This window comes from Pyricularia pennisetigena, chromosome 3, assembly GCF_004337985.1.
Source record: "Pyricularia pennisetigena strain Br36 chromosome 3, whole genome shotgun sequence".
Classification (NCBI taxonomy): Eukaryota; Fungi; Ascomycota; class Sordariomycetes; order Magnaporthales; family Pyriculariaceae; genus Pyricularia; species Pyricularia pennisetigena.
In genome coordinates, this window is record NC_043742.1 from 5,108,007 (window position 1) to 5,119,597 (window position 11,591).

The following is an 11,591-nucleotide window of genomic DNA, read 5'->3' on the forward strand; positions in this document are numbered from 1 at the left end:
CAAAAAGAAAAAAAAAAGGGGCGAGCATAGCCCGACATGGGAGACAAACAAAAAGAAAAAAAAGAAAAGAAAAAAGAATAAGTGGCATGAAATCGAAGCGACTTAAAATAGCACCAAACATGGTCTGTCGATATCGATATAAGTAGATACTAGAAGTGAAAATCCACACGAGCCTAGCATCAAGAGACTCGGGTAGCGAATGAACAAAACACGCTAATAATCACAAAGCCATTTCTCATCAATCCCGCGTGACATGCTCATCGCCAAAGGGACTTCTTTCCCTGTCAGACCTGCTCGGAGCTGTCACGTCTCGCTGAGAGGCACGACGGGTGGCTTCCTGAATGACCGCACTTATGGCCTTGTTACTCCTGTTTGTGGATGGCCTGGGTGGATCAGCGAAAGGACCTTGGTCTGCGTTGGAAAACGAATGTTCCGTATTTCCGGTGGCCGATGAGCGACTTGGAGATTCGGCCGTGATCGAAGATGGAGTGGAATCAGCGGCGCTTATGGTCCTGGCCAGATTGCTAGACTTCTTGCTAACGCTTCCGACGCGAACAACTTGAGGTCGAGCGGCCATGGCTGTGTGAGCGCTCGCGTTGTTCAAAAAGGTTGAACCAACACTGAAAGTACTGTTTGCAGGACTCGGCGGCCTGACAGTGCCATACTTCTCGAAATCGATGTCCGGAACAGGTGGAGTGCTGGAGCCAGTGCTCGCCCCGCTGCCCGTCGACTTCACAGAAACCATGGCTGGCTTGGCCCGCATGCCAGTCTGCGCCGGCGCTACAATTACTGCATTCTTGCCGTAGATTGTGGAAGCAATACTTGAGCGTGGAGCATACGAGGTACGGGCAAATGAGGTACGGTCCGTGTAACCAGTCATAGCTGAATAGGTCGAGTCAGGCCGCAGGTCGCTAGGCATGAAGAAATGCTGGTCTTCAGGGGCCGAAGGGGTGCTGGCCTGCGAGACAGAGATGGGAATCGGCGGGACCGGGGGAACAAGTAGCGTTGGTGACGTTGGTGTGGCCCTGTTCGTTACACCCGGGATGTAGGCGATCTGGATGATGTTCGAGGCTCGCGTGAGCACAGTGGATGCGACAGAGTGTGACGTGTGCGTTGACGAGCGATTCGTCCTCCTTGCTGTCATGTCATCGTCGGCCTCCAGATCACTGTTTCGCTTTTCTTCAAGCCAAGATTCGCGCTCCATCGGGCCCCGTTTGGTCTTGATGCAGAACCTCCAGACCAGATACGTGATCAAGCCGATTGCAGCCACACCTCCTATAACACCACCAGCGATTGCGCCTACGCTCGGGCCACCACTGTTGGAAGATACCTGCGACGACTGAGACGCACTTGGCGATGTGATAGCGGTCGGATCAGCGCCGCAGAAGTTGGTTGCACAGTTGCACGGGCTAGAACTCTTCCTCTGACATGACTGTCCCTGTGGACACTGCAGGTTGCAAGGCCCTGGTACTGGACAATCGGTCGAGACGAAGTCGGGGCACTGAGCCTCTCGGCGAAGTAAGGTAGCGACGGGTACTAAGTAAAGCAAGTAAGCAACATGAACACAACGAAAGCACACAAGTGCATGCTTTCAACAAGTGGTAACAAGGTGGAAAAGCGTTAGCGCCCAGACTCACCCGCACCGGACATCGCGAGATGGGCCATGATGATCGTGGTTTGGTTGGAGCCAGAAAAGGCTCTTGCTCGCAGGTGAACAAAACCAAATTTGTATTCAATAAGAGAGATACAATCGACAAAGTTCGCAGAGGGCGTTCGTTGGACGGGACTCTAGCCGTGTCGACTGGTTCGGTCGGACCAGGGATTGATCGAATTCAATGCCCCCCAATTGTTCGGCTCAATCGACGCCTTGTTTTTAATTCGGTCGGTCCTGGTAACCCAACCCACTGTGTAGGTAGTTTGATAGAACGAAAGAAAGTTTGTCCGAAAAGAACGTGTTTGAAAAAAGAATGTCGTCCGTTGCAGAGATATTCAGCGTCACAGGATTTGAGAGGCGGACGCGTGGGCGGCGGCGCTCCCAAAAGGAAAATAGGAGAAAGCGAGTGGCTGTAGAGACTAGCTCCGCGGGAAAGAGGGTATGGCAGGCCAACAGTTATGAGGCGTACCAAGAACGGGAAAAGAATAGCCCAAGGACCGGACCAAGCCTCCCTTGCACTTCCCAGGGCTGGTCGGGGTAAGAATTGAAAAAAAAAAGTAAACGTCGGTCTCGCAGCAAGTAGCGTACGATGGCGTTTATCGTCTTTTGTCGCTGTCGCCACGTCTGTTTTGGTGATTGTCGTCGGGCGGCTTCGTGGTCGCTGGCAAGGCGATGGGGCAGAAGGAAGCAAAGGAGGAAAAAGGTCTGGCAGATCGATGCAGTTCGTAGTGAGATTGTCAGCAAATTGGGAAACATGGAACAACGGCGGGTGGGGGGGCGAAAGGCCAGACCATCAGGGGTCAGGGGGACAAATTCAGCAGCAGCTAGGGTCAGCCCAGTCCAGAGGGCGTCGCCGGCCCAGCTTGGCCAGGGCGCAGCGCGTAGGGACCTTGGCTGAGTGGGACGGCAAATCCTCAATTCTGCTCTAGCGAAACAAGCCTACGTCCTGCTATTCGCCAGTTTCAACCCACAATGGTGCAGAGGCCGTTCATTCCCCTCTTTTTGGACGGGAGTTGGTGGGCACTTGCAGGTTGTGCATCCGCTTCTATCCCAATCGCGGCAGATTTCCCATTCGCATCTGTAAAGCATTCTTAATGTTCGATTGGTCTAATATATTCCGCCAATCTTCACAACACGAGTCTGCTACCACCTTGTCGAATTGTACAACTTGGGGGTTTTCCTACTACTTAGCTTGCCCAGGTAGGCAATTTGAGTCCATCAAGCACCTGTTTTCTGAGTCTACATTAGGTAGAGCAACATACCCAAGATTACCTACCCGCTTATATCCCTATGTACCTTTCCCGAGAAAGGTAGCTGTCCTGGGTACCTTACCCAGATACGGTAAGGGGATTTAATTAGGTTATACCTCCGGTATAACAAACCGCGCATTGCCTGCCATTGAGAACTCAAAGGTTCAATGCCCACCACCACATCACGACAAATATGGGGCACATATCCCAACTAAGCTTAGCCCGCCAAGGATGGTGCTGGATCATGCGAGCGATTTTCGTTTCTCCAGAATCCTCCCATAAGGGGTAAGATTTGGAGTTTATTTTTATTGGGTTTACTTATTTTTAATCCTCCTGCTCTGGGCACGATTACATGTTTCCTCAGGTAAAGAGCCTACAGTACTTTTCTTTATCAGCCACAGCCATCTCGCTCTAAATACCTGTTTGCCGGGTCCGGCTGAAGTATGCGGCGCTGCTTGAACGGAATTGTCAATCTAAGTCCTGGCGAATCACGGCGTTGTCCCGGGCTCCTCCAAATCGGCCACATCCTGTTTTGCCGAAATTGGCGGATGGGATGGCATCTCCACTTTGCTGTCTCTACCATAGTACGTTAACCTGCTATCAGTTCCTCCGCCGAACTGGGTGCTGCCTTGATTACGTCCCATCTATTTTCCAGTCGCAGTACCCCTAGAAATCAAGGCATCCAAGTGTGGCGACTCGCCTCAGCGACCCCTTATCCACGTTATACAGTGGACAAGCCGGAGTCCAATATATCAGGCACAAGACGGGCGCGGCGCGGCATTCCTCACGGTCGAGACGGCGCCGGCTATGGGTTTACATCTTTTAACGAACCAAGCCTTTTTCGACTCACAACCGGCAAGCCATTCAATTGCTTTTCCGCTAGGCGTGCTCGGATATTTACAGGAACATGCTTTTTTTTTACTCTTGGCGTGTGAGGTCTCACTACTCAGGTGCAGATTGGGTTGGTTTGAAATAAATGATTGCCTTTTTCGTTACATGGAGAGACATTGCATGCTACTGCCAAACATGGCTGGCGCCTGAAACTACTCGCTTCGGAACCTACAAGGTCGTAGTCATGCTATGCTGTTAATATGTACATTCCTCACGGCACAACTCATGCTGGGTGCCTTTCGTCAACATCGGAACCCGACTGGTTAATCTAACTTGATGAGCATCCACGATCCACGTGGTAGCAGCCACTTTCGGCTGAGCAAGGCATTCACGCCACCCGATCATTTTAAGCTCCAGCTGATGCTGCAAAGGCCTGATCCGTAGACTTGGCATTGAGGCCTGTTACTACGCTCGCGTACATAGTGCAGCATACCTGTATGACAACCGCTATGTACGGTGAAACATGGGAGGACCAAGTTTACCGTATTCCAGAATTAATTGATGCAGTTGGTAAGACAACGCCTGGCGCATATACGAGTGCAGGCTATTAGACATCTTAACGAACGCGAATTTTATTGCAAATGCACTCCGGACTGAATTTACATCCCTAATATTTCTGATTGGGCTTTCTTTGATATTGTTGTGCTGCATGATGTGGGAATGAAGATGAGGGAAGAAAAATAAGAAGCTTCAATTAATCATTTCACATCCAGCGCTGATGAATATGAAAGATCAGCTTGGTACAGGGTAGGTAGGTATTATGCACCAAGTATCCATAATGACTGGGATGGACTGTGCCATTTACCCCACTACACTGGCAGCAGCCCAGCGTATGACGACGTCGCAGACAATTGCGAATTGATACCGCCAACCTGCCTCAATTGCCAGCTGCCCACAAGCTCCCGTATATTGGATATTTCACCTCAGTCTCCGATGACTAAATCGATCAAGACGACTTAACACCCGATCATCGCGTTGTCCGATCGCTGGCAGGCCGTCAAAAATGTCCATCATCCAGCATCACACCTCAGCCTCGCTCACAGATGCCTGGCGCACTATCAACATCGACGCACTGACCGAGGACAGTAGCGTCAACTTTGATACCTCGACGCTGCGCCCGCCCCTGCCAGAGGTCAGTGATGCAGAGGTGCGACAGCTCGCCCAGCAGATTCGTCAACTGCTACGAGGAGGCGATCCCGAGGGCGCCTTAAGGGGCTGCCTAGAGATGCCTGTCTACCAGGCAGATGAACCAGTCAAGGTGCGTTGACATGCATATCTGCTCCCGCATGTTGGGGATCGAGGCATAACGAAAGCCCTTCGAATTATGAATACATCTGACAATATTTGTGGGCTCTACTTAGGACGCGCATCTCCAGACTGTCATCGAGGTGTTGCAGTCAATTAAGGCTAGCGATATGACGCCGATGCTTAACCGAATATATGGATCAGAAGGCGGCAGTGAGCTCTTGGACGTGCTCATGAAGTACATGTATGTCTTGTTCTTCTATTCGGCCTTGGATTTTCAATGTATATCAAACGCTGTAGGAACCAGCCAGAACTGACAGACTGTTTTTTTGACGACATAGATACAAGGGCATGGCCGCGGCGTCATCGAGTGGCAACCCCCGAGCCCAAGTCACACCTCAAGCCACCGGAGGCTTTAGCCAGGTTGGCTCGAGGCCCGGAGCAGCAAATGAGTCGGCAGGTGCAGGCATGAGTGTGCTCCTGAGCTGGCATGAGAAAGTGGTTGAGGTTGCAGGGCTGGGCTGCATAGGTCGTGTTATGACTGACTGGAGGAGGGTATGATTTGCACTGCATCGGCCGATGTTGGTACAACAGAACGCAAGCATGTATTAGACGTTTTTATGACGAATCTACAGTCAAGGGTGCATGCGATACATGTGCGATTGCAAAGCTGCTCATCCTCCACATATCAGCCGCTAGCTAGGGTATAATACGAGGAATACTAATACATGGCTGTCTTCACCGAGCCCCGACCCTCCCCTCCCCTCCCCGGGTACACAGCACCGGTCAGACCCAAATTATTTGGCCTCAAGGACGTCCTTGAGGTTTATCTGAGCACTGCCTCTTGGCAGAGGTTGCCGCTGGCCCTCGCCCTCGCGCCAGCCTATCATATAAATGATTCTGAAGGTGGCAGGGAGACTGCCGTCTTCGTTTCCGTGCAACTCCCGATAGATTGCATCGCTGGCAAGAAGCACATCTCGACTGATGGCGCCCATCTCACGCCCGATGACAGCATTGCCCTCGCCCATGGCCTGCAGATCCTGCATCAGGGCAAAGCTGTCCGGATAGTCAACAATAACATCATCCACATCCACCGTTAACATTTTGAACCCAGCCCGCTGCAGCAACCCGCCGACGTCTTTCACGTCGGCCAGAGGCGAGACGTGCGGTGACACGCCTCCCCTACGCTCTTGTTCGGCCAGTTGCAAAGACGTCCGCAGCTCGTACAGAGTGTCACCGCCAAGCATGGCGCCAATGAAGGGCGAATCCGGCTTAAGGACATTGTTGATCTGTCCAAGGACGCCGGGGAGATCATTGATCCAGTGCATGCTCAGATTGCTAAGCACCAGATCAAAAGTAGCCGGCTCAAACGGGAGGGTCTCCTCATCATCCAATACCACGCGCGAGATGTCCATACTACTGTTCCAGGGCTCATCAGCATCCCGGTACAACATAGCCCTTGAAGAATCGGCAGCGGTGAGCCTGGACATGCGCGTGGCTATGGGAGGCGATATGGGATTCGCCGGATCCGGATCAGGGTTCTCTCGCGTCAATGCCTTGGCAACGTTGCAAGCATTGGCTCCCAGGTCTAGAACGTTGGGGAATTGGCGTTTGATGTCCTAAATCGAAGAGTAGGTAGCTGGGTCAGCTGACTTTGAACATGTAGCCTGACCCCTGATATCTTTCGAAGGACCGTACCAATAGTCGTTCACATAACCGGACGGCAACTTCATCTTTCAGATAGTCTGCCTGTCTGCTCAGTTGTGGGTTGGACGCAGCTCTTTCTTTCTGTAGCCATTTTGTCCTTCTGTTGAAGACCTCAAAGACGGGCCCGCCAGCGGCCTGAAAGGCATATGCGCGCCTCGTCCAACTTTGCACACGAACGCCCCTCGAAAACGCCGATATCTTCTGCAGATGCGGCCTCATTATCCCCACTTGAGGCTTCGCAGCATTTATAAGGATCTGTTGAATGGGAAAACCAGATATAATACATAACAGAACCAACTGCTCTTAATATTGCAAACGGTTGAAGCAAGCAGGGTCTAATGATCAATTTCGTTCCACAGCGTCATGGACATCAGCCACGCTTGTTCTTCCCCACAGCCGGGCTGACCAAGACAGGCATTAGTCTGACCAATCAATATTGTTTAAAAGAAGATGAAAGCCACCTGTGGCTCGGGGATTGACCCACCGTTCTTGGTTCAAGCGTACCAGGGGTCGTAGGTAACGAAGTTCCAGTCTCATTTCGGAAAAGCGCACGCTTTGGCCAAGGCCCTTGGGAGGAGTTCTCCGTTCAAGACTCCACCTCGAATCATATGCTAAGGTAATGCGATACCCTGCCATCCGGTCCAGTTCAGGTTTGGAAGTCTCTTGGGGTATCCAAACCCCTTTCGCAGTTAACCTTTTCTTTGCAAATAATCTTCCACTGGTGCTAGCTGGCGAGCACTTTGGGCCCTGGTCTTTCGATTTGGATCGTATTGCGGACAACAAAGAACACGAACTCCGCCTATCCCAGCTTTCCCGTGCGCTCGACCCCTCGATTACCCGACCGCCAGAGCCCTCCCGCGTCCAACAGACAGTTATACAATCCACCCGCCCTTTGCCTGACACGATTTCCACGGAAAAGATCGCACTCCTACTTCACTAGGCAGTGAGATCTTTTGGATGCTGTGAACCGCCAATACGGTCATTGAGAACGGCTGGGGGATGGTTTTAGGGCCAATCGCGGCGCCGCGGAATTTGTTCAAAGGAGGAGGAGGTTCAGACGTCGAGGGGCTCGCATAGCTTCCGCAATATCGCCAAGATGGCTTCCACCGCCGCCGGCTTTCTTGGTCGCTCGAGTAGCAGCAACTCAAACATGCGCGGGCTCGTTCAGTTCATTGCCGACTTGAGGAATGCAAGAGCTCGCGAGCTGGAAGAGAAGCGGATCAACAAAGAGCTGGCCAACATCAGGTGGGTGCTGGATGGTGCTTGTTCTTTCGCATCTGCTCTGTTGCTCTACCGGTTCAGAGATGATGCGCAGGGGAAAATAGGCTGACACACGCGCGCTGTGGTACAGGCAAAAGTTCAAAGGTAGCCTTGACAAAATCTAACCGGGGGTATCCCCACGTATTACGGACTGATTCACTAACTTTCGACGCAGACGGAAATCTCAACGGTTACCACAGAAAGAAATATGTTTGCAAGGTGAGCATATATACTTTATAAATGAAAGCTAATCGAACCTTGCCGTTTTCGACCCTGGTGCTAACTCTAAACAGCTTCTCTATATCTATATTCTTGGCTGGAACGTCGACTTTGGGCACTTGGAGGCTGTCAACCTCATATCGGCCAATAAATACTCGGAAAAGCAAATTGGATACCTCGCAATGACTTTGTTCCTTCATGAGAAGCACGAGCTACTCCACCTAGTCGTCAACAGCATACGGAAAGATCTACTCGACCACAATGAGCTTTTCAACTGTCTGGCACTGCATGCAATTGCGAACGTTGGTGGGAGAGAGATGGGCGAGACATTGAGCAGTGAAGTACACAGGCTGCTGATATCACCGTAAGAATGACCCTAACGTCAAACACCCCTGGAGTCGCCTCTTGGAAGCTAACGCGTAAACGACCAGGACCTCAAAAGCGTTTGTTAAAAAGAAAGCAGCTTTGACGCTTCTGAGGCTGTACCGCAAGCATCCAGATATTGTGCAGCCGCAGTGGGCTGAGAGGATAATATCACTAATGGATGATGTCGATTTGGGCGTGGCACTTTCAGTGACGTCTTTGGTCGCCGCCCTTGCTCAAGACAACCCTGATCAGTATAAGGGGGCCTATGTCAAGGCAGCTTCAAGACTGAAGAGGCTTGTCATAGATGGGGATTACAATGGCGATTACCTCTACTACAAGGTTCCCTGCCCATGGATACAAGTCAAATTGCTGAGGTTACTTCAGTACTTCCCACCGTCAGGTAGGCCCAACCAGTCGACCAAAACTTTTAGCCTGAGCGATCTGTCCGTTATACTGATATTTTGAGTAACAGAGGATAGCCATGTTCGAGACCTCATTCGGGAGTCTTTGCAAAAGATCCTGAATCTCGCTTTGGAAAGCTCCAAGAATGTCCAACAAAACAATGCCCAAAACGCGGTTCTTTTCGAGGCCATCAATCTCATCATCCACCTTGACACGGAGCAAGCTCTCATGAAGCAAATCTCGTCAAGGCTGGGCAGATTCATCCAGTCGAGAGAGACAAATGTTCGTTATCTTGGCCTAGAAGCAATGACGCACTTGGCGGCTCGTGCCGAAACCCTCGATCCGATCAAGCAGCATCAAGACGTTATTCTGGGCTCGTTAAAGGATCGCGACATCAGTGTGAGGAGAAAGGGTCTAGACCTTCTCTACAGCATGTGTGATTCGACAAATGCGCAGATAATAGTGGGCGAGTTACTTCACTATCTGCAAAACGCAGACTTTGCCATTCGGGAGGAAATGGTGCTGAAGATTGCGATCTTGACCGAGAAGCACGCCACAGATGTGCAGTGGTACGTTGATATCTCACTGCGGCTGATAGCGATGGCTGGCGACCATGTCAGCGATGAGGTTTGGCAGCGTGTGATACAGATTGTCACAAACAACGAAGAGCTCCAAGTATACGCAGCACAGACGTCGCTGCAATATCTCCGACAGGACCACTGTCATGAGACGCTGGTCAAGATTGGGACATATATCCTCGGTGAATTCGGACATCTCATTGCCGAAGAACCTGGGTGCAGCCCCATCGAGCAGTTCATGGCCTTGGAAACAAAACTACACGCATGCTCCTCTAGCACACGAGCAATGATACTGTCTTGCTTTGTTAAATTTGTGAATCTCTTCCCGGAGATCAAGCCACAGTTGACACACGTCTTTGACATTTACAGCCACACGCTGGATTCAGAACTTCAGCAGCGGGCCTGTGAATACCTCGCTCTGACGAGACTGCCGACTGATGATCTCCTCCGGACCGTCTGCGACGAAATGCCGCCTTTCCCAGAACGCCAGTCTGCTTTGCTGTCACGGCTACACCAGAAACACGCAAATACTAGCGACAAGCGGACCTGGGTTGTCGGCGGGAAGGATGCCAACGCAGATGCTACCGAATTAAGCATGGCTAAAAACCCCGGCTTGAGGAGGACTTTCACAAGCGCATCAGCCAACGGAAATGGACAAGCCAACGGCGGAGCCAATGGGCAGTCCAATGGGTCCTCGGACCTTCTTTCTGGGCTGGACATGACAAAGACCACACAGGCGACAAAGACACCCAATCTTGCCAGCGCAGCACATCTGTCGCCTGGCTGGCAGAAGGGATTCAACAAGCTCATGCTCCGTCCGGACGGTGTGCTGTTCGAAGATGGCCAGATACAAGTCGGTGTTCGGTCTGAGTACAGGGGTGAGATGGCGTGTCTCATTCTTTACTTCATGAACAAGACACCGGCACTTGTTAGCTCGTTCACCACCACGCTCGACCTTGACGAGAGTGAGAAGGAAAAGCTGTCGATTGATGTCAAAGGCTTGCCGGATAGCAATCTCAATCATCAAGGCCAGTCACAGCAGGTCGTCATGTTCCAAGCCAAGAGAGCGTTCGAGAAGAGCCCAACGATTCGCATCAGCTATTTAGCAGGTGCACTGCAGGCCATCACCCTGAAGCTGCCAGTCGCTCTTCACAAGTTTATGGAGCCGGCAGACTTGTCAGCTGAAGACTTCTTCAAGAGGTGGAAGCAGATCGGAGGAGCCCCAAGAGAAGCACAACAGATTGTCAATCTCACGAGCACCAGCAGGGACCGTGAACTTACAGAGCCGTTCGTCCGCAGGGTCCTCGAGGGGTTCAGATGGGGTATCCTCCGCGGTGTTGACCCCAATCAGAAGAACTTTGTCGGTGCCAGCGTGCTCCACACTACAGATGGCGGCAAATATGGTTGCTTGCTGAGACTCGAACCCAATTATCAATCACAGGTCAGTCCCTGCTTTCTTTTGTGGAAGTCTCTGATTTCCGAACACGGCTACAACCGTAGCAAGACTATTACCAAGCAAACAACTAACATACTTTCACCTTTCTTCAGATGGTTCGTGTTACAATTCGGGCTACCGATGAGAGCGTCCCATCAGTGCTTCTCAAGCTCATGGAGGAGCAGCTGTCCCAAGGTGTCTCTACAGCCCCTGAGGAACATGCTGGGCCAAGAGCTCATGAAATCTCGGCGGCTTTTAGTAACATTATGGTGGTGTCAGATGCAGATAGGCTGCCGACATAGATTTCTTAGTGCGTTGTACATTGCAGTTCTCTGGCTCGGGTCCCGCGACCGGAGCATGAAAAAGCCGCTATAATGTCTAAAGATGCTCATTCGTCGTACTGCTTTATGAAATCGCGATGTTTGAGTGTTCGGCCAAGCACACCCGCAAGTTCGCTTTATGCTGTTACTTGTCGCAGTTATATGTCTTGAAATTTGTTTTTGATGACACTCTGTGGGTAGGATTTCTCAACAAGTTTTCTTTTTTTTTTTTTTTTTTTTTTTTTTTTTTTTTTTTTTTTTTTT

The 11,591-nt window shown here is 51.2% G+C and overlaps 5 protein-coding genes across 5 annotated transcripts; 3 read left to right on the top strand and 2 right to left on the bottom strand.

Annotated features, from left to right (window-relative positions):
• Window positions 1-238: 238 nt before the first annotated feature.
• Window positions 239-1,665, bottom strand: PpBr36_03157 (uncharacterized protein; the record flags this gene model as incomplete). The annotated part of the gene is made up of 2 exons (XM_029890333.1): window positions 239-1,536; window positions 1,638-1,665. 2 exons carry the CDS (start codon window positions 1,663-1,665, stop codon window positions 239-241), a joined length of 1,326 nt encoding a protein of 441 aa, XP_029752750.1.
• Window positions 1,666-2,370: 705 nt separating this feature from the next.
• On the top strand, window positions 2,371-2,583 carry PpBr36_03158 (uncharacterized protein; the record flags this gene model as incomplete). The annotated part of the gene is made up of 1 exon (XM_029890334.1): window positions 2,371-2,583. The coding sequence occupies one exon, from the start codon at window positions 2,371-2,373 to the stop codon at window positions 2,581-2,583; it is 213 nt and encodes a 70-aa protein (XP_029752743.1).
• A 2,215-nt stretch (window positions 2,584-4,798) lies between these two features.
• On the top strand, window positions 4,799-5,601 carry PpBr36_03159 (uncharacterized protein; the record flags this gene model as incomplete). Its single annotated transcript, XM_029890335.1, has 3 exons — window positions 4,799-5,053; window positions 5,157-5,284; window positions 5,382-5,601. 3 exons carry the CDS (start codon window positions 4,799-4,801, stop codon window positions 5,599-5,601), a joined length of 603 nt encoding a protein of 200 aa, XP_029752742.1.
• A 236-nt stretch (window positions 5,602-5,837) lies between these two features.
• On the bottom strand, window positions 5,838-7,002 carry PpBr36_03160 (uncharacterized protein; the record flags this gene model as incomplete). The annotated part of the gene is made up of 2 exons (XM_029890336.1): window positions 5,838-6,659; window positions 6,739-7,002. Coding segments are annotated over 2 exons (1,086 nt in total), but the record flags the coding sequence as incomplete, so codon positions are not given.
• Window positions 7,003-7,843: 841 nt separating this feature from the next.
• PpBr36_03161 (uncharacterized protein) lies at window positions 7,844-11,309 on the top strand (the record flags this gene model as incomplete). Its single annotated transcript, XM_029890337.1, has 7 exons — window positions 7,844-7,992; window positions 8,099-8,112; window positions 8,183-8,226; window positions 8,301-8,590; window positions 8,658-8,992; window positions 9,065-11,013; window positions 11,121-11,309. The coding sequence occupies 7 exons, from the start codon at window positions 7,844-7,846 to the stop codon at window positions 11,307-11,309; spliced, it is 2,970 nt and encodes a 989-aa protein (XP_029754171.1).
• Window positions 11,310-11,591: the final 282 nt, after the last annotated feature.